We start from the raw sequence: 26,852 nt of genomic DNA, 5'->3' as shown, positions 1-26,852 counted from the left end.
TAAAACAATTTCATAACAAAAAAAATAACATATATTATTAAAAAATAATCCTAACTACTTCACCTAAACAATAAATAGCAAAATTCTAACCATCTTTTTGTGATAGATATTTGAACTAATTTTTTTTTCTAAAATTGTGTTGGAATTGGAAATTTCAGTTAAACAGACCAAATCGCCAACGCAACTGAAACGTGTGGTCTGAAGCAGCCAAACTCCTTGCTCTTCTTCAATGGACCCTTCTCTCTCCTTCCAATCCCACAGGAGATGCCAACGAATCTTCCTCTCTCTCCTCCCAATTCCATTTCCCAACTCCCATTCACGTCTTCGTATTTCACAAGCAATAAAAAAGCTCGATTTTTCCCGATTAATCAATCTATATATGCGTTGATTAATTTATTCGATCAACAGTAGAAAATGATAGCTCTGAATTCTCATTTCGTTCTGATCGATCTCCACACCTCGTGGTGCTCAGCTCAGCAAATACCCAACTCAACCTTCGCTTACCTGCAAAAATCGAGCGGCTGCAATTCCTTCTCAGCGGCAATTCGTCGAACACGCGGCGGGCGGGGGCGGATCTCCTCGTCGCGCGCTCCGTCGCCGGATGTGAGGTCGCCGGAGATCCGGAGGCCGACGGCGCTGGGGAATGGCCTCTCCTCGGCTTCCTCGAACGCGTCGAGCTCCGGCCGCGGCGGGGATGAGGTTGTCTCGGATATGGATTTGTTTCTCGAGATTGTGCCTTTGAGAATGAGGGGTGAGCTGATTAGGGATGAGAGAATTGGGGAGCTGATTGAGGTGGTGATGGATTTGGGGAGGAAGCCGCTAGCTCGATTTCCCTCGGGCGATTCGGTGATCTCGGAGGAGCCAGTGAAGCCGGAGGATCTGCTCCATGCCATTTCTAAGGTTGATTTTGGTAGCATTTTGGAAAATTGGGATCAATTTTGATTTTTTTGAGCAATTACGTTTAACTAAACACAGTTAGAAGATGAATGATTGAGTGATTGAATGATGATGATTTATTTAGCATTTCTGATAACTGCTTTATAATGATGAGTTGATATGAATGTATCTATGACAAAAATGCTTGTGAATTAGGGCTTGTTTCAATGGCTTTTGTTTGTAGAACTGTAGATAATTGGGGATTTAGGAAATTGTGTGAAGTTAGTTGATGGTGCTTAGGTAGGTGACTTCTCCGATGACAACCGTTCCGGGATCAATAACTCTCTTCATCGTATAAGCGCCATTCGAAACCGCAAAATGCAAATCATAGGGCTCACGTGCCGGGTGGGCCGAGCAGTTTCCGGCAGTGCTGAAATTATACGCGATTTGATTGAAAGTGGGGGATCCATACTGGTCATAGGGCCTCCCGGAGTCGGGAAAACAACCTTGATCAGGTATATATTATGTTGACCAGCCAAGAATTCATTTTTAATACGTTTTTGCATTCGTTGATCTTGCTTATCCGGGAATATATGATGATGATGATGAATTTGCTTTCTCAGAGAAACTGCTAGGATTCTTGCAGATGACCAGAAGAAACGTGTTGTGATTGTTGACACGTCAAATGAAATAGGTGGTGACGGGGACGTTCCTCATTCTGGTATTGGTCGTGCTAGGCGAATGCAAGTCCCGAACGTTCATTTGCAGCATGATGTGAGTAGTGCTGACTGTAGTGTTTATCGAGTTGATGTGATTTCGTATTCTAGTCTCTGAAGATCGACTTTGTGCTCGAATGTGATTAGGTGATGATTGAAGCAGTTGAGAATCACATGCCGCAGACCATTATAATAGATGAGATTGGGACAGAGCTCGAAGCATTGGCTGCAAGCACAATAGCCCAACGAGGGGTTCAGCTCGTTGGCACAGCTCACGGGATTACTATCGAGAGTATCATCAAGAATCCCTCGTTGCAGACTCTTGTTGGTGGAATAGAGGTACAGACATGTTTCCTTGCCTCGTTGTAGTGTTGATTTACGAGATGTTTGTGGCATGATCCGAGGCATCAGTTTGCTCATCAAATGTGAGTTGAATTCAACTTTGTTCAAACAGAGTGTAACTCTTGGTGACGAAGAAGCGCGTAAGAGGAAAGTGCAGAAAACTATTCTCGAGAGGAAAGGCCCTCCGGCATTCACATGTGCGGTTGAGATTATATCGAAAACTGAGTGTCGAGTCCATCACAGATTAGATGCAACCGTGGATGCTATACTGGCAGGTATTCGAATCTGTCAAGTGAGCTTCGTTAACTTTACTGAGTTTGTCTGTTGTCTCGGTGATTAACTGTGAGTGCCACGTTTTTTCAGGTAAATCTCCGTTGTTTGAGGTCAGGCGCGTAGATCCCGAAGAAAAGATTTCCACAACACCAATCCAACCTGCTGAAGACGACCATATCGGAGATGCAAAGGTGATAACACATCGGAAATCTAAGGTTATTGAAGTCCATGGAGTAGACGACGAAACTACTATTCCACTGAAATCGAGCGAACCTGCTGAAGAACACCATGATCGAAACGTTAGGCTAACAAAAACCGACAAAAAGGAACATACTAACATAGTTTCTGACTTGGAAGATGAAGATTATTCTCTTAAGCCCAAGAAAGTGCGTGCTAACGCATCTCCGGACAGGAAGAGCTACCCGTTGTCCGTTTATACTTACGAGGTGCCAATCGGCCTCCATTGTCCGTTCTTTCTCGTCAATGGTTTCAATTGAAATAACCATTTGTGTCTGCCTTTGGTTCAGATCCAAGAAGCTGATTTGTTACAAGTAGCAGCTGTGATGGGACTCGAGGCAAAGCTAGACGTAACGGATGATATTGGTTCTGCGGATGCGTTTCTGGCTTCGAGTATCGAAATGAAACGGAACCCTTGGATCCGAGGGGTGGCGAAGTTTCATCAGCTGCCCGTATTCGTCATCAAGGTATGCCGAAAGCTGCTTCTTTACACCACAGCAGAAATCGTTGGTTTTGATGTTGAGAGATGATGGCTCATCTTTGGTTTCGTTTCAGTCTACCACGATGGCACAGATGGTGAAGGCCATACGGATGATTCTTGAAATGGATTCGTTTACTTTCACGCGGAAGCAGTCCGGCTCGACTTCTTCCGATATCGAGGTTGAACATGACGCACCAAAGAGGAGGCCGTCGTTGGAGGAGATTGATGCATTGGAGGTGCGTGATGTTTTCTTTTACTTTGTTATCAAAAATTAATAGCATAAAAATTTTAAATAAAAATAGTGATTTAGTGAGAGGACGATGAAGTGCAACTTAGTTCGTAAGTTGCCAGTCAACCAAATATAGGTTGGACGTTCGAGTCACTACGGGTAAATGTGATATCATTATCGATCCTCTTTTAAAGAAAAAAATTGGTGATTTAGTGACAATTATAGCTCGTTAGTGATTCTGGCTGTCGGATTTTACGTGTAGCGTTTCGATTGATATATTTAGTTATGTGGAGATTTAAGATATTCCACATCATCAAAACGACGTCGTTTAAACATAAGTAAACGACGTCGCTTTGATGTCATATGTATATAATACCACTCTTATCGTCCATAGCGACGAGCCCTTTAGCGACTGCTAATGCAACAATATCCTATTTTCATCCTCTCTTGTAGGAAGTCCGACTTGCTATCGAGTACATAGTGATACCAGGCGGTGAGCCGGTCGAGCTTCTCCCGAGGCGGTCTGACATCGTCGCCCGGCAGCTCGAGCTAGTGAAAAGCTATCAACTAGCTGTGGAAAACTCAGGAACCGAATCTAACCCGAGGCTGCAGATCCTTCCCCACAAGCTAAGCAAGAAAGCTTCGAGTTTCGTGAAGGTGAGAGTCGGCCAACCCGGCTCGGTTTCGGCCCGTGAAGGAGGGACGGGCGTTGCTAGGCTGCCATTTCTGCCAGAATGAATTGATGAGGCAAAGAAATGAAGAAGCAGCGCAGAGATACTTCAGCTTTTGTAAAGTTGTGTACATTATGTGTATTTATTTTCTTCTTTTTTTTCTTTTCTTTTTTTCCATTTCTAACTCGCAAGTGTAAAATGTCCATTCATTGTGGCAAAGTTTATTGTACAAAATGCGATTTAAATGAAATCTCTTGCGTTGTTCTTCGTTACTCATCGTTGTGTTGACTCAAACGTTCGACTTATTGGTTGGAGGATAAGCGTTAATACTAATTAAACTGTGTTTTATCGTCTTATACAACTTGACGTTAAGTAGTGGAAACCCACAAAATTTGTTGCTACGACCCGTTGTGCGATATGAAACTCGATCCTTTGATGTGTTTTGACATGTTCAATATCCTAACACATTTTTTATAGTGCTTTTAAATACTTAAAAAAATTTCTATGTATATTACCAATAGTCTCACAGTAACAGACGATGCGAATTGAATGTAAAATTGGTAAAGTATAAACGAGACAAAAAGTAAAAGTAATTGATGCATCGTTGGTGGAAATTGAAATTGAAATCAAAATCATTGTATAGAGAAATTATAACTTTTTATGCATGGTCAACTATAAATATAAAAATAATATAATTATTGTATACAAATTAAGTAACAATTTTTTGGTGGTGATAAAGGCAAAAGGATACTAGATTATTACAAAATCATCCAACTATACTGAAAAATCACATTGGATAAATTACTTGTCTAATTTTTTAAATTAAAATTAAATTTCCAAAATATAAATAAATGTATTTGTTACTCTAGGGTTTGATAGCTAAACCAAACACCATATAAAAGATAAGCATATACTCTCAGCTCTCAAAATTCAACCTTTTCGAATTAGGTTCGCAATTTCTGGCAACCCTAATTTTCCACCGCTTTCTGTAAATTTCTACCTTTTCTCTCCGCATATGTTTCAATTACTCTATGTTTTACGAATTTTGTTTGGTCATTTTATGCAATTGAGCTTTTTATCGCGTTGAATTCAGGGTTTTTTTCTGAGATTTCGTCGAGATGGGGGACAAGGACCAGGATCACCGTATATTTGTAGGAGGTTTATCGTGGGATGTCACTGAGCGGCAGCTCGAAAGCGCTTTTACCCGTTTTGGGAAGATTGTCAGCTGCCAGGTTTCATTTTCCTTGAATTGTTCTGTTGTGCGATTTTTTTTCACGTATGGTTGATCTTATAGCTGTTTTGGCGTGATTGCGCATAATTTATCTGCGTGTTTGAGTTCAATTTTGGAGTGCCTTTTGTTTGGGGGGATAATCGAAGGTATATGTGTGTTTGTTGCTTGATTTCCTTTGAAATAACACTTATGCATTTGAATTTCATGAATTTCCCCTGTACAAATATGATGATGCTTAGCTTTCCAGAGACGCATGGAATTAGGTTCCTTTTAATATTGTGAAAATGGATTTTATGGATAAAAATGTTAAATTTTTTGTTACGAACTGTTCCTTTTTTGTTTGTAATGAATTAGTTGGAGATACTATGCCTATTCTCTTCACGTTTTTTATGATTTTCCGGAACTCTTCCTGTATGAGACAGATTAAACTATTGAACTTTGTGGTTAAAGCAGATAAAATCTGATTACTAAATTTTTTTTTCTGATTGCATTACTTTTTTATATCCTGGCTGCTAATCTCATACTGTTTTGTTTGTTTTTCTTACAACTTTGGAAATTCTTTTTGTATGGAATTGGGAGGACTTTGGGTCCGTTGGATTTCCAGCACTGCTGAAGCACAGATTATGTTGTGTTTCTGGCGTTGCAATCGGCTAACCTTTTTTTCTAGAATCAGATATGGGCATTGGCTAACAGTTTTAGTTGGGAGGTCTTAATCTTCTGCTCAGTGAATTTTGCTGCTCCCTTTGTTATGATCTGGCTGTTTTTAAATCATGTTTGCTTTGAAGAAAGTTATAGATTATACTCATGAAGCGTAAGATGCAATATGGGTTGGATTTTGCTTACGAAGTGGCATTTGTGAATATTTGTTCTGTGGACACTTGTTTAAGTTTCATCGTTAAGGGGTTTGAGTAGGGAAGCAACTGGCTAGCTCCATATTTTGGGAACACTTCTTGAAGATTTCACTTCTCCTCGCTTAAACTCAGTTGTTTTCACCTTGGCGCACTTTCCATACTATAGGAGCAGAAGTTAAATCATTCCATATGACGACAGCGTATGAGTCATCTGCTGTTTAAGAAAGGATGTTACTTTGTAAGCGTATTCTCACATAATGATACACCCAAAAAAAGAATTAAGTAGAAAGAAACATGCCTGAGCTTTTTTAGGGTGGCCCATCAGTATCTGGAGCTGTCAGTAAAAAATGTAGCTGCAAGGGTTGCTGGTGGTTAATGTCTTGTAGAGAACGCAGAGAAAGAATGCTCAACTTCGATTTGTTCTTTATTTCCAAGAAAATTTTTATCTCTATCAGCTTCCAGAATGTTCAGATAACAGATTTGTGGCCCAAGCATTCATGAAATGTTTTCTCAGAGCTGGCCAGCTGGGAAAATTTGTATTGCCTGTTGGGAAGTCTTTTGTTTTTCTGTTTCATTTCCATGATTGACCATGCCTCAACTAGTATTTGCTTTGTATATCTGAACCCGATGTCAGAACTGTTTAAACTGAAAATTCTGATAATTAAATATTTTAAATGGAAAGACAGTACCATTTAGAGGAATTAGCTTTGTCTGAAACAAGAATGAACGAAGTTCAGCTGTGTTAAGTTGTATGGGGCAGTGTCCATATTTGGTCAACATGTCAGGTGATAAGTTGTCTGAGGGGGTGAACAAGGACGAAGAATCTCGAAAGTTGCCCTGGCTCATGCTGCAGGATAACATTTGCTTATGGGTATTGTATGCGACTCTACAAATGATACTTTTGATGTTGTGCAGAGTGGTTGTATTGTGTGGTCTGGAAGAAACTAGTCCTGCATGAGAGCCTACGTTTTGGTTGCCCTTCCTTTTTTGTTTTTCGCAGAAGTTAGAATCTATGTTCATTTCTTAGGCAGATGTCGTGACGAAGATTGTGGGAAAAGTTATCCTTGAGGAAAGTTTACAGACAATTTGGGATCTTTTTCTTGCTGATTATACCTCATTTCAGTATCTTTTCTGTAACTAGTAACCCAGCCTGTCTGATATAAAAATAGGTATTGAAGTGAACTCCCAAAAAGAGTTCTCTCTAGTTTGCAACTTAGATCTTTAGCTGTAATATGATTACTAGAAACTGAATTAGCATCCCAACCGAACATTAGTTTAGTGAACCTGTGTATACCACTCCTTGATGCCTTGGATTCATTGTTCTGGGATGTGTCCGTACCTCTCAGATATGTAGACAAATGATGGAGATCCTACATGACAAGTTCAAGCTTTTAATGCAACAACTTAAGCCATAGACTGAGGTCTTTTCAGTAGTACACAGATATCGAGCAGCCTTCTGATTGTTGCATTCTGATTCAGTTTCCTATCGTTGTTTGGTTGCATGATTTTCTGTTACTGGTGTTTGATTTTGGAATTTGAGAGGTCAGAATGAAAACTAATATCAGATGATGGTACCTACAGTTGTGCTGATTCTTCTACTCATGTAAGATCTTCTTACACTATAAACACGATACTTACATGAATTATGAGCTAGCCCTGCTCTAATTTATCTTAATGGCTTTAGGCATTTATACAACTAAATAGGCAAGTTGAAAACCCTACATTAACTTTTTTGAAGGAAATTATGTAATTGATTTACATAACGCATCCTAGGAGAAATTTGTGATCAACTCGATCACAAATATTCACTCCTTTCTCAGACTCAGTTTTGAAGCTGACTCCATGCAGTTACATGACTATACCTTTCATCTTTTACTACGTGTATGCCAATCAGATCTATGCAATTATTTGCTCAACCTTTTGCATTAGCTGTTATTTAGTTAGTTAATTCTCACACACAAGCTTTTTGTAGGTTGTGCTTGAAAGAGATACAGGCCGTCCTCGGGGATTTGGCTTCTTGACCTTTGCAGACCGCAGGGCAATGGAGGATGCGATTCGGGATATGCATGGTAGAGAACTTGGAGATAGAGTCATCTCTGTTAACAAGGCCCAGCCAAAGGGAGGCGAAGATCAAGGGCCTCGCTATGGAAGTTATTCTGGAGGTGGAAGGGGGGGTTATGGTGGAAGAGACCGGCCAGCAGCAGGGCAGGATGACTGCTTCAAATGTGGCCGGCCTGGACATTGGGCCCGAGACTGTCCATCAGTTGGAGGCGGAGGTGGAGGTGGAGGTGGTCGAGGAGGTGGTCGCCCATTCTCTCCTCCACGTTCTAGGTATCCTGGGGCTGCCCCCCGTGGAGATCGTTATGCAGATGTTCGTGATAGGTACGTGGATGACAAGTACGATAGAGGTCGTTATGATGACAGAGATCGTTACGAAATCAAAGATGATCGTTACGGGAGTCGCGATCGTTATGCTGCCGACAGGTATTACTTAGTTTAGTCTCTCAACTCTCACAAGCATCTGCAACTACAATTTATTGATTGGCATATACCCATCTGATCTGATCTCAGGTACCCCCCACCCGTCGACCGATTCCCCCCTGTCGACCGCTTCCCTGTCGCTGACCGTTATCCTGTGAACGGGTATGGGAAAGACCGAGCTTATGACAGAGATGCCGGACCAAGAGGCAGTGGCGACAGATACGGAGGTGGAGTTGCGCCTGCACGATACGATGGAAGAAGCAACTACCGCGAGAGGCCGGGTCCGTATGACCGGCCCCGTAAGGGTGGGCGCCCGCCTTCCCTGGACCGGTACTGAGCTGCGTGGTATCTTCTGCCTAACAAGACTTGTATCTGCAAGGCATAGCACACTGTTTTATGAACTAGTACTTCGACTTTGCTTTTATGTAGCGTTGTGACCTTATTTGTTCGAATTTGGAGGATGGTTTATGTTAACTAAGCTATGTTTCATCGTCTATCTTGTTTGTAACCCATCTGCCTTGCCTTGGGTTTATTAGAGATCTACTTTTCTTCTCTTTTACTCTATCCGTCCCACAATAATTGTCACTCTTATTGTAGGCACAGATTCTAAGAAATAAAAAGAAAAATTAGTTAGAAAAATTAGTGGAATGTGAGATTTACTTTTTTATATTGGTTTTATAATAAAATGTGAGTGAAGTGTGACCATTATTGTAAAACGGATTGCAATAGAAAATAGTGACAATTATCATTTGTCCTGACTATTTTGACTTATTAGTTGGAATAAAAATATAATAAGATACGCTTCATTGTCTCATTATACAGCCAACTTCACACACAATACAACAATATGAATATTGAGAAAGGTTTATATCTATCTACAGCTTTATACAAATGACCTAACTATTGAAATAATACACCTTCCAATGGCATAAAAATAACATTACCAAACTCTCTTTTAACTCACAAAATCAAGCCAATATGAATGATGAATCTTCACAAACCTCAACAATTGGGCTGTCACGAACCAACCTCTTCATCAACTCGCAGCAGCAGCTCCAGAACGCTCCCGGCCTTCCGTTTCGCCCGGTCAGTGCCGTTCTCTGACAGCTCCTTGAGCGCCTCCTCCGCCCCGAGCTCCCTCGCGGTTCTCAGATAGTCCCCATTACCCGTGCACAGTGACCACAGTATCGCGGCCGCGTTTTCCCGGTTGCGTGGCGACCCCGTCCAGATCAACTCGACCAGCACCGAGACGGGGTCGGCCAGCCCGACGGCGGCTTTCCCTTCTTGATGGCTGGCGATGATCGCCAAGATCGCGAGCGCTTCGTCCACCATCCCGCCCCCGGGATCCTTGAGCAGAGCCACGAGCGGGGGTACGATTCCGGCTCTCACCGCTCTCACCTTGTTCCCTTGGTAGATCGAGAGGTTGAATATGGCCGTGGCCGCATCTTTCTTCCCTTGAGGTGACCCGTTGCAGAGCAGCTCGATCAGTGGGGGGATGGCCCCGGCGGCGCCTATAGCGACTTTGTTCTCGTCCACGACCGAGAGGCTGAAAAGGGCCGCGGCTGCATTTTCTCTAGCCTCCGTGCTTCCGTTCTTCAGCACGTCTACAATGTCAGGTATGGCGCCTGCATTTACGATGGTGCCCTTGTTCGCCTCATTTATGGAGAGATTGAGAAGCGCTGTGACGGCGTGCTCTTGAGTCCTCAAGTCGGAGGAGGACAGCAGCTCGACTAATAAAGGAATGGCGCCGGCTTCAGCAATGCATACCCTGTTATCAGGGTTTCTCTTAGCTAGCAAACGAAGCTCGCCAGAAGCTGCCCTTTGTTGATCAGTGTTGCCGTTTGCTAGTTTTTGCAGCAACGCGTTGATAGCAGCACGATCACAGTCCGAACCACTAGCTCCCGGTCGTCTGTTCCGGCAGTTCCCCTGCTTCTTCGGCAGCTCCACGCCGTTACTCTCACACCACAGAGCAATAAGACTTTTCAGCACATAGTTGGGAGTTAACGCCGTGTGCACTAGCGTCTGCTGAGTCTTAGGGCACGTCTTGTGGCCTGCATCGAGCCATTTCTGAATGCACAGTCGTTCGTATGTCTGCATTTATGTACTGTCAGTCTTATTTATCACACAGCATAATACATGATAGAAACATCGAAGGAGCTTGAAGGTTCGAACATCAAACCTGACCGGTGGACACAATTACAGGATCTTGCATCAACTCTAACGATATTGGACAACGGAAGTCATCCGGGATGATCGGAGATCTGTGCTTCATCGAACTCTTGTCAATATCGGCAGCGTCAACATCCGGATTATCCGCTGAGACGCACTCCTTTATCTTCTTCAGAAGGAACGACATAGTTTCAATATACTCCTCCGAAACTCCTTCCGGGACCCCACCGCACGAGATGACCATCTCGTGGATGGCAAGCAACTCCCGCTTTAGATCAGCTGTAGTCCTCAAATGCAGCTTTTCCGAAAGTCTTTTGAAAACTGAGGGATCAGGGTCGTCATCCATCTGCGCTGCAGCCAAGTCTTTCACCAACTGCAGATCAGGCGAATCCAGCCGACCTATTGCTCGTTTGAATTGCGCATGTAGGAGTTCGATCTATCATGGAATAGCAAATCATTATGAATAAAGGGAAGTCAAAGGCAACGGACATAACTAGTGTCGGGTGTAAAAATGTCAAGGCTTCACCTGTTCTCGAACCTCCTCAGGTATATCAAGCTCGTTATAGGGAACCTGACTCAATGCTGCTTCGATCTGTATGGTGACGTCTTCAAACTTTCCAGCAAGTTTGTCAATCTGCAGAGCCTGTAACGAACAAGAGTTTCACTCAGACATTTGAGCACAATCTGTATGTGATAAAAGCTAGTTTCTTCTATCAGAATTACACTTAAATTGATAAAAATCTCATTCTTCAAACATACTACTAAATTCTTCCAAGAAAATGGACACATAACCAACCAAACTCTTCTATCTGTAGGCAGCATACAACTAAAACATTTATTCTAAAACCTAACGAAACAAGTTATTGAAAGGCAATGCAGGCGGAAAAGAGAGAAAAACATCATTTCTATGACCAAGGAAGACAACTACAACAGAAAGTAATACGAGAACACTAATCCAGTCCAGTTTCATTCGTATGTTTCTTGATTCACTATCCCAATACACCATTATCTGCTAATTCGTTGATGCTTCGTCCATCCTCACTATGACGAATTCATAGAGTGCTATAACTCATGATCATAATTCATCATCCCAATATGAAATCAAAATTTTAACTAGTTGCTACTGCATAAGCTTTTTCCAGCCAAATAAGTATATAATGCTTCATTCATCCTCGTTACAGAAGTAAAACTACAACAAATTCACGGAGAAGCATAACTCATGATTCATACACTCTAATTCACTATCCCAGATATCATCAAAATCATAACTAATTGCAAGTGTATAATGCTTTTTTAGCCGAACATGCATAAAATGTTTCATCCATCATCGTTATATTAGTAAATCTAAGACAAATTCACGGAGTAGCATAACTTATGATTTGTAATTCACTATTCCAATATATCATCCAAGATTCAACATCATAACCAATTGCAAGTAATGCTTTTTCTTAAGCCAAACAAGTATATAATGCTTCATCCACCATTGTTTTGTCGAAACAGCATCATATTCATGAAGTAGAGACTAACCAACTCTTCAACTTTCTCATGAACAGCCATTAAATTCACATAAAAACAATAAAAATCAAACAAAAACACAAATAATTATATCTGATCAATGAGCAACAATCACTAATCTTCAAACTATCATAAACCCTAATTCACCAGATTTAAACTCTACACAAATAAAAAAATAACATTTCTACTAATTAAATCTTCATTCCGATTCCACAAAAAAAACATAAACAACAAAATCTCAAGCTAAAAGCAATAATTAAAAGAAAATTTCCAATTACCTGAAAAATCTTGCTACCCTCATGGACCGACTTGAGCAGCTCAAGAGCCGAGTCAATAGCGATCCTGAGCGAGTCAAGCCCCTTGACGACGTCGTTTCCGAGCTCAATCCCGCCCCCGCCATCCTGCAGCTCCTCAAACAGAGGGCTCAAGAGCTTCACCCTCCTCACCAGATTTCCGTACATCCTCTTCGCAACCGTTCTGCACTCCGGCAGCGCGCAGATAGCCGTCGCCGCCTCACTGAGTTGACTCACCAACCCCTCCAGCTCCGGATTTTCCGCCATCACCGACGAAAAGCTAAAATCCCCAAATCGCACTCAAATTCCTCCAGAGGTTTAGCAAATCCACCAAAAAAAAGAGTGAAATCAAACAGTATGATTGCAAAATTGAATTATCAGAAACTATCCACAAAATTCCTTGAGCTGAAAACAGCCGAATTAGAAGGTTTTTTAGGGAAAGGAAGGGAATTGAATAATGCGAGGCATGAATCTGACAATGGAAGGTTTTATTTATGAAATGTTTGGAAGAAGTCCACTTTTTAGAGAGAGAGAAAAGAATCTTTAATGATTTGGTGATTCTAAATGTCTGATTATTCATTTTAATTAAGCTGATTATGATTATAAATATACTATTTTTTCGTATTTATTAAAAATATAAGAAGGAGAAATTATGGCCAAAGGAATCTTCCTAGAATTCATTTGTCACAAAAAAGAAAAGGTTACACGTTAACTCATAGTAGTATTCACATTAAAATTTCGTTTATTTAGACTTATTTGTCATAAATTAGTTATTGTTAATAAGTCGTTTTACAAGGAAAAACATATTCTCTTGTTTTATGCTGAAAAATGTGTGATTCTAGAAAATTCTAGAGCTAGTATCTCAACAAAAAATATCATTAGTGACTTTATTAGTTTTTGATACAAATCATTTTATTTTATTTTCCACTTGATACAATATTCTTTTTTTTTTTCAAATATGTTTATGGCCTTACAAACTACTACTACTAATTAATAAAATTAATTTAATTAATTCCAGCAATAAGAATGGAATGTAGTTTACAGAAATGAAAATTTATTATATTTAATTGATTAATGAGATTTTTAGATAAGCCGAAATCATTTTAGAGAGAAAGAGGGAGAAAATGGCGAGCTTATCGGCATCAGATTATGGAGCGTTCATGGAGAAATTCAGTCTGCTGCCTCCCTCTTCGTCTCAGCACCTTCCCCTAGCTTCCCTTACCTTTGCTGTTAAAGATATGTCAGCCTCTATCTCTCTCTCTCTCTCTCTCTTCATTTTATGAATGATTGATTATATATATCTCTGTGTGTGAGAATTGAGAATGCTTCTTTATCTGAATAAAACCTGTTTTCTTTAACAATATCACAGTTAATTGTGAAATGAAATTAGGGTTGATTTTACCAGCCTTTTAATTTGTGCTGATTGTTGGAGGGTTTAGTTTGTTAGGATATGAAAATTGCTCAAAAGTGAAATCATCAACAAATTGCAAACAATGTAAAGTTTTTATATTTGAAAACTAGATTTGAAGGTCACATGAAGAACCGAAATTGGGACAGATATTAACCATTTTGACGAAAATGTAGTGTCAAATAGTTACTACCTCCGCCCCAGCCTAAGCTAGACGTTTCATTTTGTCACCAGTTTTGGAAAAATGATGATAATATTTAAAATGGAGATAAAATAAAGTAAGAAAGAGAATAATCACATCTCGCTTAAGCTGGGACGGAGGGAGTACAAAGCGAGGGTGGATACCATATACTTTTTCCGTCCCATTCAAATCGAAGTATTTCCCTTCCGGTACAAGATTTATGCAGTGTTGTTTAGAATGCTAAGGCGAGAGAGGATAAAGTAGAGATGGCGGTCACTTTGAGTGGAACGTTCTATGAAGGGAAATGTGTTACTTTGAGTGGGACGAACAGAGTATTTGCTAATTTCTCGATCTTGGTCACCAGATTCGACATGGAGGGTCATGTCACGGGCTTTGGGAACCCGGACTGGGCGAGGACGCACTCTACTGCCTCAGTGACTGCGCTGGCCGTGCTGTCCATGGTCAAGGCGGGCGCAACATGTGTTGGCAAAACAGTGATGGACGAAATGGCTTACAGGTTTGTTCCATCAAACCATAGAAATTGCATTATGTTTATAAGTACTAGTATTATGTAACTCTATTTTCTTGATATTATTCATAGTCAACACTCCATGAAAAAAAGACCTCAAATCTTGATTCTAACTGGATTTCTCACCAACTAGTTTGACCAGTTCAGCCCCATTTGTGCAGTCATGAAACAGTTTTCTTGCAGAAATGTCAGAATGTTAGTTATCATGACATAATAAGCTACTTTTGGAAAAATTCTTTGTTTTCTGATGTAAGAGTAAGTGACTTATTTGGAAAAGAAAAAACTAAACATCTGACTTTTTTGAAGTTGCTGTCATAGAATAATCACTGTCTAAGTTTGCTTGTGTCAGCTAAGGTTGTTGGAGACTTGGAGAGATTTTTTAGTAAATTTGAACTTCACCAAGAATGCTACTCGCTGAGGTGAATCACGAACTATCCAAGCACTACAAAGATAGTTCGAAAGAGGAAGAAATGGAGTTACGAGAGATAGGGAAGGCAACGAGAGATAGAGAAATAGAGTATTTGTTTAATACTTCTTGCTTGATTTCTTATCAACTGCATCAAGCATATTCAAATTGAACATGGAAATAAAAAATCGTGAAGATAAGGATGACACTACGCTCGTATTTTCATGGCAGCATAAATAGTGAAAATGTGCATTATGGAACACCAAGAAATCCATGTGCAGCAGATAGAGTGCCCGGAGGCTCCTCCAGTGGTTCCGCTGTAGCAGTTGGAGCAACTCTTGCCGATTTCTCCTTAGGCAAATTTCTCTTATCCTTTTTTAATAGTAGTCCCAAATTTGATGGATTCCGGAATCCAATATTATCAGGTTGTTTGGATCTTCTTTTATTTTTTCAGGTACTGATACCGGAGGAAGTGTGAGGGTTCCAGCTTCATACTGCAGAATCTACGGCTTCCGCCCCTCTCATGGCCTCGTCTCCACATCCGGAGTCACGCCAATGGCTCAGAGCTTCGACACAGTCGGTAATTGGTCAAGATATTCAGATCCAACTAAGTTGCGGTTTATTTGGCATGAATTTCTATGTAAACGTTTTATTCAGGGTGGTTTGCTAGGGATCCGGTTATATTGAAGAAGGTCGGGAAGGTTCTGCTGCAACTGCAAGATGATCATAATGCTGGTAGAGTTGATCAGCTTATTGTCGCAGAAGATTGTTTCGATCTCGTAAACATCCCTCCTCGCCAGCTCAAAGATGTTCTCACAACCTCTGTCGAGAAACTATATGGAAGTAAGCATGTTACTGACTAAGCTAAGTTGTATTTCGTCGTCAAATATTTGGTGCAGGCCAGATAATACGATACACGAATTTGGGTGATTTCATTGAATTAAAACTCCCAAATTTGAAGGTTTTCATGAACACAATTAGTGGAGCTAAAGAGGATGATATACCACCATCATTAGCAGCTCTCTCAACCGCCATGAGATTGCTTCAAAGGTGCATATTGTTAATACTTTCATCTCAATATATATATATATATATATATACATTTGTTGAATGAAAATTTGATGATTGAAGATCAGGCATGAGTTCAAGAACAATCATGGCGAATGGGTCTGAGTCAGTCAAGCCCAGTTTAGGCCCCGGTATATCAGAACGAGTCTGGGAAGCTGTCAAATCTACGGATGAAAATATCGACGTGTGTCGTTCTCTCCGTGGCGAGCTGCGTGCAGCTCTCGATGATCTACTGGGGGTAAGCTTGCTTGTTTTTATCGAGTCGGATCCTCTATCGTATCATTGTGCAAGTAACCAAAGATGGGTAAACAGAATGACCATGTTTAATACAGGATTTCGGCATCTTGGCGATGCCTACGGTTCCAGGGCCACCACCGAAACTACAAACGGACCCAACGACATTGGAAAGCTTTCGCGCCAAGGCCTTCAGCTTGCTTTCTATATCCGGCGTGTCCGGTTTGTGCCAGGTTCTTCTCTCTCTCCATCAACCTCTACCTTTCCTTTCGTTTTTCGCTCATAAAAACTGTGAATATCGAGCAGGTGAGCATACCGTTAGGAACGTACGAAGATCTCCCGGTTGCCGTTTCTTTGGTGGCGAAACATGGCTCAGATGGGTTCTTGCTTAGCTTTGTGGACTCTTCCCAAAGCTCTTAGGAATGCATACTTTCTTGAGGTTTTCTTGAAGTGTTTGTAAAACTCATTTTCCAAACTTAAAAAAAAAAAGAATAACAGAATTTCCCAAAATTTATGGTTTTGAAGACCATATTTATAATATTATTGTTTTCAATTTCACATTTTTTCTCCTACATAGAAAATCAAATATTACAAAAGTGTGTTGTAGTTGATGATGTTTACAAGTTGTAGTTTGTAGATCGACAATTAATAAACACACCTCGCCCCATTTTTTTAACCTAATTTTTGAACCATAAAGTTCTTGCATTTAATATTTTTAATGTTGCGAAGTCCGTGGATTAATTGTCGAGTGAAATTGTTGTTGTACTAGAAATTTGTGAAGTAAATTACTACGCGAATTAAAATAATTACTTTTCGTGAGTAATATATATATTGGACTCAATTTCCGTGTTGGATTCGAAAACTAAATAAATAATACAAAAAAAATCTAGTCCGGTGATAAATAAATTATGGGCTGCACAATTTAAATAAAATATAAAGAACCGTGAATCAAATCTAATTAAATCTTTTTCAAGTTGACTTGTCACCCATTATTCCTTAGTTCAAATTTTAAATAAAGATTATGTAAAGATATCTAATTAAATCTTTTCCAAGTTGACTTGGTCATCCATTATTCCTTAGTTTAAATTTTAAATAAAGATTCTGCAAAGATTTTCGTCCTCAAAATAAATTTTTTAAAAAAGAAGGGAAAACAGAATCATCCCACTCCTTCCCCACGTTGGATGACATTTGCTTCCCAGTTGTAACGCATGTACCATGGACTAAGGCAGAGGTACTTAATCCGGAAAATAAGTTTGTGATCTTTGCTTCTCACGGAAATTGTCCATAGCTCGTCAGCGAAGGTAAGTTTCTATTGCCCTGTATTTCTATTCTCGTGCTTGATTGATTATGTAGTTTTCTTTGTTTCCTGCGGCTGCAGGGAATGGCCAGAGTCTTAATAAAGCATGCATTGAAGAAGGCTGCATTAGCTCATGGGTTGACATACCGAAAACTACAAAAAGTAGATGCTGGATCTAAGATATCATTCTATGATGACATTAGTGACATTGTCCTCTTTCTAGATCATCATAAGATTAACAGCAACCGCAGCTCCCCTGAGTGAGAACCTATGGAGCTAGCCGCTTCCACCCCGGTCATGATGGAGCAAGCACCAGCGGTACGAAAGGACCTAGCGCAAGTAGCAGCAGTCCCAAAGGAGCTAGCTGTTGGAATATTATTAAACTTGATTTTGTAATGGAAATATCAAGATATTATAGAATTGTCTAAAAATAAGCTTGAGAAAATATCTTGATATTTTAGTAGAAATATCTAGATATTATGTAAGAAATATTCTAGAAATAGCAAGAGAATGCCTATAAATAGGAGTGGGTTGTAACATTTTAGATAAGTTGAAAGAGTTAAGAACTTGAGAGAGTTTTAGATAAGTTGAAAGAGGAGAGTTTGAAAAATAAAGTGTCCTAAGTTTTCCCATATTACCTCTCCTAAACTATTTTCATATATTACACTCATTCTCCTCTCAAATATTTTCATAATGCCTATAAGTATTTCTATAAGTATTTCTATTCTCGTGCTTGATTGATTATGTAGTTTTCTTTGTTTCCTGCGGCGGCAGGGAATGGCCAGAGTCTTAATAAAGCATGCATTGAAGAAGGCTGCATTAGCTCATGGGTTGACATACCGAAAACTACAAAAAGTAGATGCTGGATCTAAGATAGTGACATTGTCCTCTTTCCGGATCATCATAAGATTAACAGCAACCGCAGCTCCCCTGAATTTCCGAGACTGGGAGTGAGAACCTATGGAGCTAGCCGCTTCCACCCCGGTCATGATGGAGCAAGCACCAGCGGTACGAAAGGACCTAGCGCAAGCAGCAACAGTCCCAAAGGAGCTAGCTGTTAGAATATTATTAAACTTGATTTTGTAATGGAAATATCTAGATATTATAGAATTGTCTAAAAATAAGCTTGAGAAAATATCTTGATATTTTAGTAGAAATATCTAGATATTATGTAAGAAATATCTAGATTTTTATAGATAAAAATCGATATTTAGAATATAAAATTATTAGGTAGATTCTAGAAATAGCAAGAGAACTCCTATAAATAGGAGTGGGTTGTAACATTTTAGATAAGTTGAAAGAGTTAAGAACTTGAGAGAGTTTTAGATAAGTTGAAAGAGGAGAGTTTGAAAAATAAAGTGTCCTAAGTTTTCCCATATTACCTCTCCTAAACTATTTTCATATATTACACTCATTCTCCTCTTAAATATTTTCATAATGCCTATAAGTATTTCTATTCTCGTACTTGATTGATTATGTAGTATGATATGCCATCCAGCCAATAGTTGGTCTCCCAGAAAAACAACCATGTCTTCTGCTTCATAGCCATGAAAATGCATTATTCTGAGGCACTAAAAGCTCAGCAATGGGTTTACTTGTATGATATAAGAGCTCCATCAGAATACTCAGGAAGCAAAAAGTAGCAACAATGTCAGGTAAACTTTTATGTACATACTACTTGAACTGAAGATGAGACACCCAACCAGCTACAATACAGAGGACCAACGCCAAACTCGAACCATAATAATAACATTGAGCAGGCAATATAAGGGTCCGTTCGGTACACGGAATCGGAATTGAGCAGGCAATATGTAGTCCCTTTTTGTTTTTTGTTGGGGCAACAAATCTCTCACAGCAGCATCAACTTCTTCATCACACTTGTCATGTCATCCATAAAGGAAAGCAGAAGAAAGTTAGTCTTAACATATATAGCATATTGTAATACTTCACACTATATGTAAACCTCATACATTTTAAACAAGGAACAAATTGGGTATCTTTATATAAGCCAACTTAATTGATAGGTCTTTTTGAACTGCCTTTCAGTGAGAGACGGACAATTGACTTAGGTGATATGTATGAAATACTACACAACTATTTAGAATACAGAACAAAGCTTGCGCTATCAACCCAAAAGCTCATTTTTAGTTACAAGATGCAAGTTAATGAGATCCTAGAAATAAGCTACTCTTGAGCTCTATAATACGTCCACAGTCAAAAGCATTTTAGCATATATAGATGTATCACGTATGATCTAAATTTTTTTTATATATATGCATAAATCAATATCCTAAATTAATAAATACATGTAAATCACAACCTTGTAAAAGAGGCGACAGCTCATCACAAAAATCATCGTTTTAATTTTTAAATTCCGAGAGATTAGCATATTAATTGGAGGGCTATTGATAAGAACGAATAAAATGGTAGTCCATCTATATTAGTTTACTCAGATTAAATTTCCAAGTAATAATCACTAAAAGCACCACATCACATCTTTCAATTATTCAATACTCCTATATTAATTATTGGCCTAAAAAATAGTATGTTTCAGAAGTGGTTAATTAAAAAGTGAAATCGTCACAGAAACAATCCAACTGTGGTTCTGAAATTACAAAAATGGATTAAAATCGTGTAATTTATTGGAAATTAACCTTCACATTTTTCGTTACATAATTCCCTATTAGTATAAAATTTCCGAAACTATTTGTAAGCAACATAAAACCAGAATAAATTGCTCTAATCTTGTCTTATCTGATTGACTACTAATTACAAAAGATATAATAATGGTAGGCATTTCTGATCATTTTCATGTCTACTTGTGATTTAACTGTATTATGAACTGCTAATCTATCCATTTATAAAAGTTGATAGTTTAATGGAAGGGAATAAACTTGAAAGTAATAAAAAAGAAAATTTAATATTAAAAGTAAACATCCAAGAATAATTCAAGACTTCACCGGGAACTTTACCTTAGCCTCTCCTCAAAATTTATTTTATTTTTTGTGTCACCATCTTTCTCCTACTTGATATCTACACATATATTTCTATATATATCTATGTATAAATAAATGCCTACTACCACACCACCAATTTCTTGCAAGATAACATGACAGATTTGTTGAGTTTCTAGTATGTTTAATCAGACATGTACCATTAAATACTTATCTTGTGTTCCCATTAGAGTTATAATCCAATTTATCCTGCATCAGTAACTCCAGGAATCTGATTGAATTAGTAATCTGAGTTAGTAAACATTAGTAGAATGAAAATTAGTCGACATGAGGATGGAGATATTATGAGAATGAGTAAGTGAGGTAGCTGACAGTTGGGGGAATTAGATGAAAAGGCTTCGTCTCCGCTGAGATTGAATCTACTTACATACATAGATACTGCTCCTACTTTATATATATGTATGTATGTGAAAATATGTGGTGTATCATTCACCCATCATCATCAAGACCAACTATTCTGCTGCCTCTTTCTTCAATCTCTATTTCTAGCTAGCTGCCTCTTACTATTTGAATGTGTAGTGTATCATTCACCCATAAACTAACATGAATTAAGCCTGCATCTACAATCATTCATTTCCCATTCCCCTCTCACATATTACTCACAACATAAACTGCATTTTTTTGGGTGAAATTTAACACAAATTATGCAGGTAAAGAGTCATATGTATACACAGATTTTATGCCAGAAGAATAGTAAGAACGAGAGTCGGCTGATGAGCCCGATACAACAAACGTGTAAAAGGTCATTATATTATACATCCATCGTAACGGTCATACATAAAGGAGTCGTGGTTTTGCTAGTAAACAAGAATGCGTGTACAACAAAAACGACAGTTAGAATATACATTTTAATGCAAGGCACATGGAGGTACCCCACCCGTGCTGCATATAACTGGATTATGTGATTTGAAGAGTTACGAGGGAGGAGCTGGCCGCGGTAGCCTCTTGGCAATTTCCTGGAAAACCGAAACGTCATGAAATTGAAGAATGTCAGCTAGCTGCAAGTGAAAGGAAATTCAAAGGAAGTGTGGAAATATGTGAATGCACCTCAAAGAGCTGGTTTATGTTGTCTGCCGTCTTTGCAGATGTTTCAATAAAATACATTCCATTCTTCTCTGCATAATCAATTCCGTCCTTCACGAATGCAAGAAAACATCATGTATATTCAGAAATGAAATATGTTAAAGCAACGGAAAGATTTCCGAGTATATATGCTGCTTTACCTGAGCTGGTACTTCTCGTTTTTCATTTAGATCCGCTTTGTTTCCAACTAAAGCCATGACTATATCCGGACTCCCGTGTTTTTGTAATTCCTACGTATATCAAAATAGACAATATGATAAGGTGATGGTTTTCCAGAATCATGGCAACTATTGTAAATGATAAGGATTCTAAAACTCGAGTATTAGCGGTAAATATTTGGAAACGTTATACTAGCTTTGTACAAACTAATGTATTTCCTTGTGTTACATCTCATTACGAACACCAACTGCGTTAATCATTGCACACAACATATTAAGTTAATAAAACATACCTTGACCCAATACTGGGCCTTGTGAAACGATTCTGGACTAGTTATATCGTAAACAATGATGGAAACCGCAGCTCCTCTGTAATACAGTGGTGCCAGAGCTGCATACCTGAGTGAAAACAAGAGTATAGGTCGATAAAGGTAGGAAATTCTTCCCATATAGACACGAACGATTGAAAAATATGGTATGACTAGTAATATCAACTTAAAGATACCTTTCCTGCCCTGCAGTGTCCCAAATTTCAAATTTCACGGTAGTAGAATCCTGTAAGGCTATTGTCTGAGACAAAAAGGATGCTCCGATGGTGACCTAAATCGTGAAAGCATTAGAAGTTCGAATTAGTTACTCAGAAACATATACGATCCAAAAATCAATTTATGTTTCTATTACCTTGGACGTTGGATCAAACTGGCCACGGACAAATCGAAGAACAATGCAACTTTTCCCAACACCGGAATCACCTAACAGCACCAACTGCAGACATCAAGAATAAAATGAGTGCTAAAGATCAGATCTTTTTGTTCTTTTGCTCAACATTATTAAAACATACTAATGTGATAGTAAACAAAAGGAAAATATTGTCTGCGCCCATACCGATTAAATTGCAAAGACCAACTCATTAAATTGAACATGGGTTGACCAAAGAGGCAAATTATTTGCTCAATCTTCAGATTCTTATCTCCCATTCAATAATGGTACCAAATCAAGAAGTATGTAAAGACCCAATTAGTACCCGACTATCCATATGAAAACACTCTTGCCCATAACATTGACTTCTCAATGAGCCAAAAAATCATTCAGACACTCCCAGCACCTCATAGACTAAACAAATTGAGCTCAAAGTCACGATAACGATATTACACGGATTAATACCCAAACCTACATCTCCAGCCACACTTATTCTAATCCACATGTCACCCATCAAAAGTGTTCCTTTGTAATCTACAGCATGCATTCTTCGCCAAATACTTAGAATAATATCACAAAATTGAATAGTTAAACAGCTTCAAATTTATTCCACCGGATCCTTACATGCTTCCTAATGAATTAGCAAAATAACACTTACTACAAAGCATGATTAGCCATCCAAAATCAAGCAAAACAATATTCACCTTGACTTTAAGGTTCTTCGGGTCATTCGCCCCACCATTATCAATGTTAACACCCCCGATCTGCCCAGCACTTCTATCTGCAAAATACGATTCAAAATAAAACTCTAAAACACACCGATCAAGCTATCAAAAATCCAAAAATCTCCTAAAATCCCAAGTTTATAGCTACCAAATGAGCTAAAATACTACGAATCAATATATAAATACCATGAACCGTTATCAAACATCGATTTCAGTCCACTCTTAACACAATCAATCAATAATTCACGAATAAAATCGCACTTATTCCGTGAAAATAATTAATCGAACATTGAATTAGGGGAAATAGGTTGATTCATTAAGAAACATCAATTGGAAACCTAAATTTTTGAAATTCACCTGGAGCTGACGAAGCGCAACCCATGGAGGAGCGGATCGCCGGGTGTTGAGATTATAGCTACACGTATGTATCGGCGTCGATCTCAATTACAAATCGCAGCAAAGGCCAAAGGCTGAGAGTTGATGATCTTCGTAATGCGATAGAATCTATGATTGGAATGTGCGTGTGTGAATGTGAGAGAGAAAATTAATAAATTAGTTTTTCTTTTCTTTTCTTTTCTTAGAAAATTAATAATCGAGTAGTACAATTTCTTAGTGAAATTAGTTTCGAAATTATGGTATCTCGCACACTCTCAACATTTGAAAAAAAAGCATGAAGTTTGAAATTTCATTCAATTATCTCATTATCTTTTATGATGAATCCAACTTAAAATACCTGGTTAAAACGTTATTTTTAATTTAATTAGACGTTGTTGTTTTGTTCACATATTTTAAATTAGTTTTCATATTAGTGTCGCCAAAAAAGGAAATGATGAGATAATTGCAAAATTCTCAAACTTCATGATTTTTTTTAGATATTAAAACATGTGTGTCATACCAAATTTGACCATCTTTTATCATTTGGTATATGTCATTTTACCATAAATAAAGGGAAATTGCGGAAAAACTTTGAATCAAGTTAAATTATAGACGGTCTTGTAATTTTTAAAATCAATCGAAAAAATTATAAAGTTTAGATTTGTTCGCAATTTTCCAACAAAAGAGTAGCCTGAAATATGGAAAAAACTAGCGAGCAAGTTTCGGATAGGTCAAAAATTCTGACATGGCTAATACAATGCACTCTTAGTGCTAGGAAATTTGCATTTGTTCACAATTTTCCAACAAAAGAGTAGATTGAAACATCGAAAAAATAGCGTAACTAGCGAGTAATTTTCGAGTAGGTCAAAATTCCGACATGGCTAATATAGTGCACTCTTAGTGCTGGAAAATTTGCTTAGCATCTCCTTTTTCACCGAGCACTATTTCCTTATATAAACTAGTTCGGTGTTTGGTATACACTTTTTTAAATAGTGCATGAACCATGCACTCCTACTATGTTACTTACTTAACTTACAATAACTATTACTACTACTATAATAGTAGTATGATATTATATCATGCAAAACAAGTGTAGATAAGATCTACATAGAATAAAAAGATTAGAAAACCGACATAATTGAATATTTCTTCAATTTAATAAATGGCAGACAATGAGACAATGGCTACCTAGAGCCACTACATAAATCCACCATTAAACTTAACCAGTAATTGGGACAAATTAAATCAAAACATTCATTCATGCATCCTACTTCATTTTGTACATTCACAAAAACACATAATTATTGGTCAAGCTCAAATTGGCAATCAAATTCAAATAATTTTCAAATGTTTGGTACAACAATAAAACTTTTTCTGCTATAATTGATATTTGTTGAGCATGCGAATTTTTTTTGTCCATTTTCATACAAATATTGATGGGTTTTGAATATATCTATTTGATGTTTATTTGAGTAGACTTGCCAACTTCCTTTTAGGGGGGACAATCCCACCTGATGTGTAATAATTGAGAAAGTGTGTTTTATTTTCCAGTCATTTAATTATTTCTATATTATTTTAATGACAATGGGATGCAAATTATTGATTGTAGCCAATTTTTGATGTTATACGCCAATTTTTATTTTAATTACTTACGAGATTAGATTTTCAGTTAACAAGACATTCGTGTTCGAATCGCTTAATCAAGTTTATCATATCATAATATCTATCGAAAAACGATTATGCTTTAATAAGTATTTTGGCTAATTTTGTGATCTCGAATCTTAATAATATCTTGTCAGAATTAAATTAAACGGGAATCCAACTCTTAGCAAAATTGAATAAGAGATGGATCATTTTAGAACTATCTAAAAATACATAAATTCAAAAATATCAATAATTTTCATACACTTATTTAAGTTGTTGTGTATCTCCCTCCGTCCCGCACTACTCGCACTTATTTCCTTTTTGGGCGTCCCAAGTTACTTGCACTATTTCCATTTTTAGTAAAAAATTTCACCTACAACCGTCATTTTTGACTTTCCTATACACTCATTCCTTAATCTCCGTGCCGAAAAGGAAAGGGGCGAGTAGCCCGGGACGGAGGGAGTAGTATATTATTGGGTGACATGACATCATGTATGTATATCGTCGATACATTATTAAAAGTATTACGCAACTACACACGAGGCTTGATAATGCCAATTAGGTGAAAAAATATTCATTAGATATCATCATATTGTTGATTGTGAGTACTATAGGTTTATCTTATTAAGAATTTGAGATTGTATACGAGTCAATGAAAATTAATCATTTTATATAATTTTTTGAAAGAGATTTTATATTATTAATAACGAAAACCTTAAAAAAGCCTTGGGTCGATTATCAATTCGGGACATGATGAAAACAATTCTAAATGATTTCAATATATTTATCCCTCTCTCATATATCCATTTGCCTCACCTTTGATTTATATTTTTAAAGAATATAAGGATAATATTACTCATGTACGTGATATTAATAACTAGTCACAACATATAATTAAGATTAACATATTTTTTGTGAAATTATAGCTAATTGTATATATCATGATCACTATTAAATTTGTATATTATCAAAATAGCTCCAATAATACCATAGGTTGTTTAATTCACTTGCTACAAACCATATATTGATAATATATACGATTATATATGCATGAAGCTGACAACAAGAAAATAAGTACAAAAATAACGTATCAAGATCAATTTTTTCATTGCAACCAACCAAATGTCAGAATAAATCATCATAGAATTTATAGATCATGAATTCAGAAAATACAAATTACGTTATCAAGATCAATTTTTTTCATTGCAACCAACCAAATGTCAGAATAAATCATCATAGAATTTATCGATCACGAATTCAGAAAACACAAAATACGTGATCAAGATCAATTTTTTCATTGCAACCAACCAAATGTCAGAATAAATCATCATAGAATTTAAAGGTCACGAATTCCGAAAACACAAAAAATAACGTGTACCAAGATCGATCTTTTCATTGCAACTGACCGAATGTCCGAATAAGTGATAATAACATTTAAGGTGGGAATAAGTGATCATATGATTTAAAGATCACGAATTCGAATCAAACAAGTACTTTATACTATCAAAATTGAAAACCTTTTTTTATTTTATCATATGATACAAAACTAAGCAAGATTAATTTATAATTCAGGAATCAGTGCAATCTTGCCAACAAATGAGCAAGACGATGCAGCGGCGGAGGATGTAAAATTTGGCTCTTTGCTCCTTCACCACGCGGCCGGAAC

The 26,852-nt window shown here is 37.9% G+C and overlaps 4 protein-coding genes and 1 pseudogene across 4 annotated transcripts; 3 read left to right on the top strand and 2 right to left on the bottom strand.

Annotated features, from left to right (window-relative positions):
* Positions 1 to 188: 188 nt before the first annotated feature.
* Positions 189 to 4,097, top strand: LOC121763077 (protein SEEDLING PLASTID DEVELOPMENT 1-like). The gene is made up of 9 exons (XM_042159138.1): positions 189 to 900; positions 1,177 to 1,391; positions 1,500 to 1,650; positions 1,740 to 1,931; positions 2,047 to 2,209; positions 2,298 to 2,653; positions 2,735 to 2,911; positions 3,000 to 3,161; positions 3,608 to 4,097. The coding sequence occupies exons 1-9, from the start codon at positions 415 to 417 to the stop codon at positions 3,890 to 3,892; spliced, it is 2,187 nt and encodes a 728-aa protein (XP_042015072.1). The 5' UTR covers positions 189 to 414; the 3' UTR covers positions 3,893 to 4,097.
* A 588-nt stretch (positions 4,098 to 4,685) lies between these two features.
* Positions 4,686 to 8,882, top strand: LOC121761681 (glycine-rich RNA-binding protein RZ1C-like). The gene is made up of 4 exons (XM_042157314.1): positions 4,686 to 4,813; positions 4,919 to 5,057; positions 7,880 to 8,391; positions 8,479 to 8,882. Exons 2-4 carry the CDS (start codon positions 4,944 to 4,946, stop codon positions 8,723 to 8,725), a joined length of 873 nt encoding a protein of 290 aa, XP_042013248.1. The 5' UTR covers positions 4,686 to 4,813; positions 4,919 to 4,943; the 3' UTR covers positions 8,726 to 8,882.
* A 274-nt stretch (positions 8,883 to 9,156) lies between these two features.
* On the bottom strand, positions 9,157 to 12,924 carry LOC121760326 (U-box domain-containing protein 14-like). Its single transcript, XM_042156001.1, has 4 exons — positions 12,351 to 12,924; positions 11,084 to 11,200; positions 10,568 to 10,993; positions 9,157 to 10,479 (listed from the first exon to the last, which is right to left on the bottom strand). Exons 1-4 carry the CDS (start codon positions 12,630 to 12,632, stop codon positions 9,406 to 9,408), a joined length of 1,899 nt encoding a protein of 632 aa, XP_042011935.1. The 5' UTR covers positions 12,633 to 12,924; the 3' UTR covers positions 9,157 to 9,405.
* Positions 12,925 to 13,380: 456 nt separating this feature from the next.
* LOC121760327 lies at positions 13,381 to 16,749 on the top strand (annotated as a pseudogene).
* A 4,487-nt stretch (positions 16,750 to 21,236) lies between these two features.
* Positions 21,237 to 23,719, bottom strand: LOC121762920 (ras-related protein RABF1-like). Its single transcript, XM_042158948.1, has 8 exons — positions 23,525 to 23,719; positions 23,147 to 23,223; positions 22,425 to 22,508; positions 22,249 to 22,343; positions 22,037 to 22,142; positions 21,726 to 21,815; positions 21,550 to 21,636; positions 21,237 to 21,458 (listed from the first exon to the last, which is right to left on the bottom strand). Exons 1-8 carry the CDS (start codon positions 23,547 to 23,549, stop codon positions 21,417 to 21,419), a joined length of 606 nt encoding a protein of 201 aa, XP_042014882.1. The 5' UTR covers positions 23,550 to 23,719; the 3' UTR covers positions 21,237 to 21,416.
* Positions 23,720 to 26,852: the final 3,133 nt, after the last annotated feature.

Source organism: Salvia splendens, chromosome 13, assembly GCF_004379255.2.
Source record: "Salvia splendens isolate huo1 chromosome 13, SspV2, whole genome shotgun sequence".
Taxonomy (NCBI): domain Eukaryota; kingdom Viridiplantae; phylum Streptophyta; class Magnoliopsida; order Lamiales; family Lamiaceae; genus Salvia; species Salvia splendens.
This window is presented reverse-complemented; position numbering and strand designations above follow the sequence as displayed.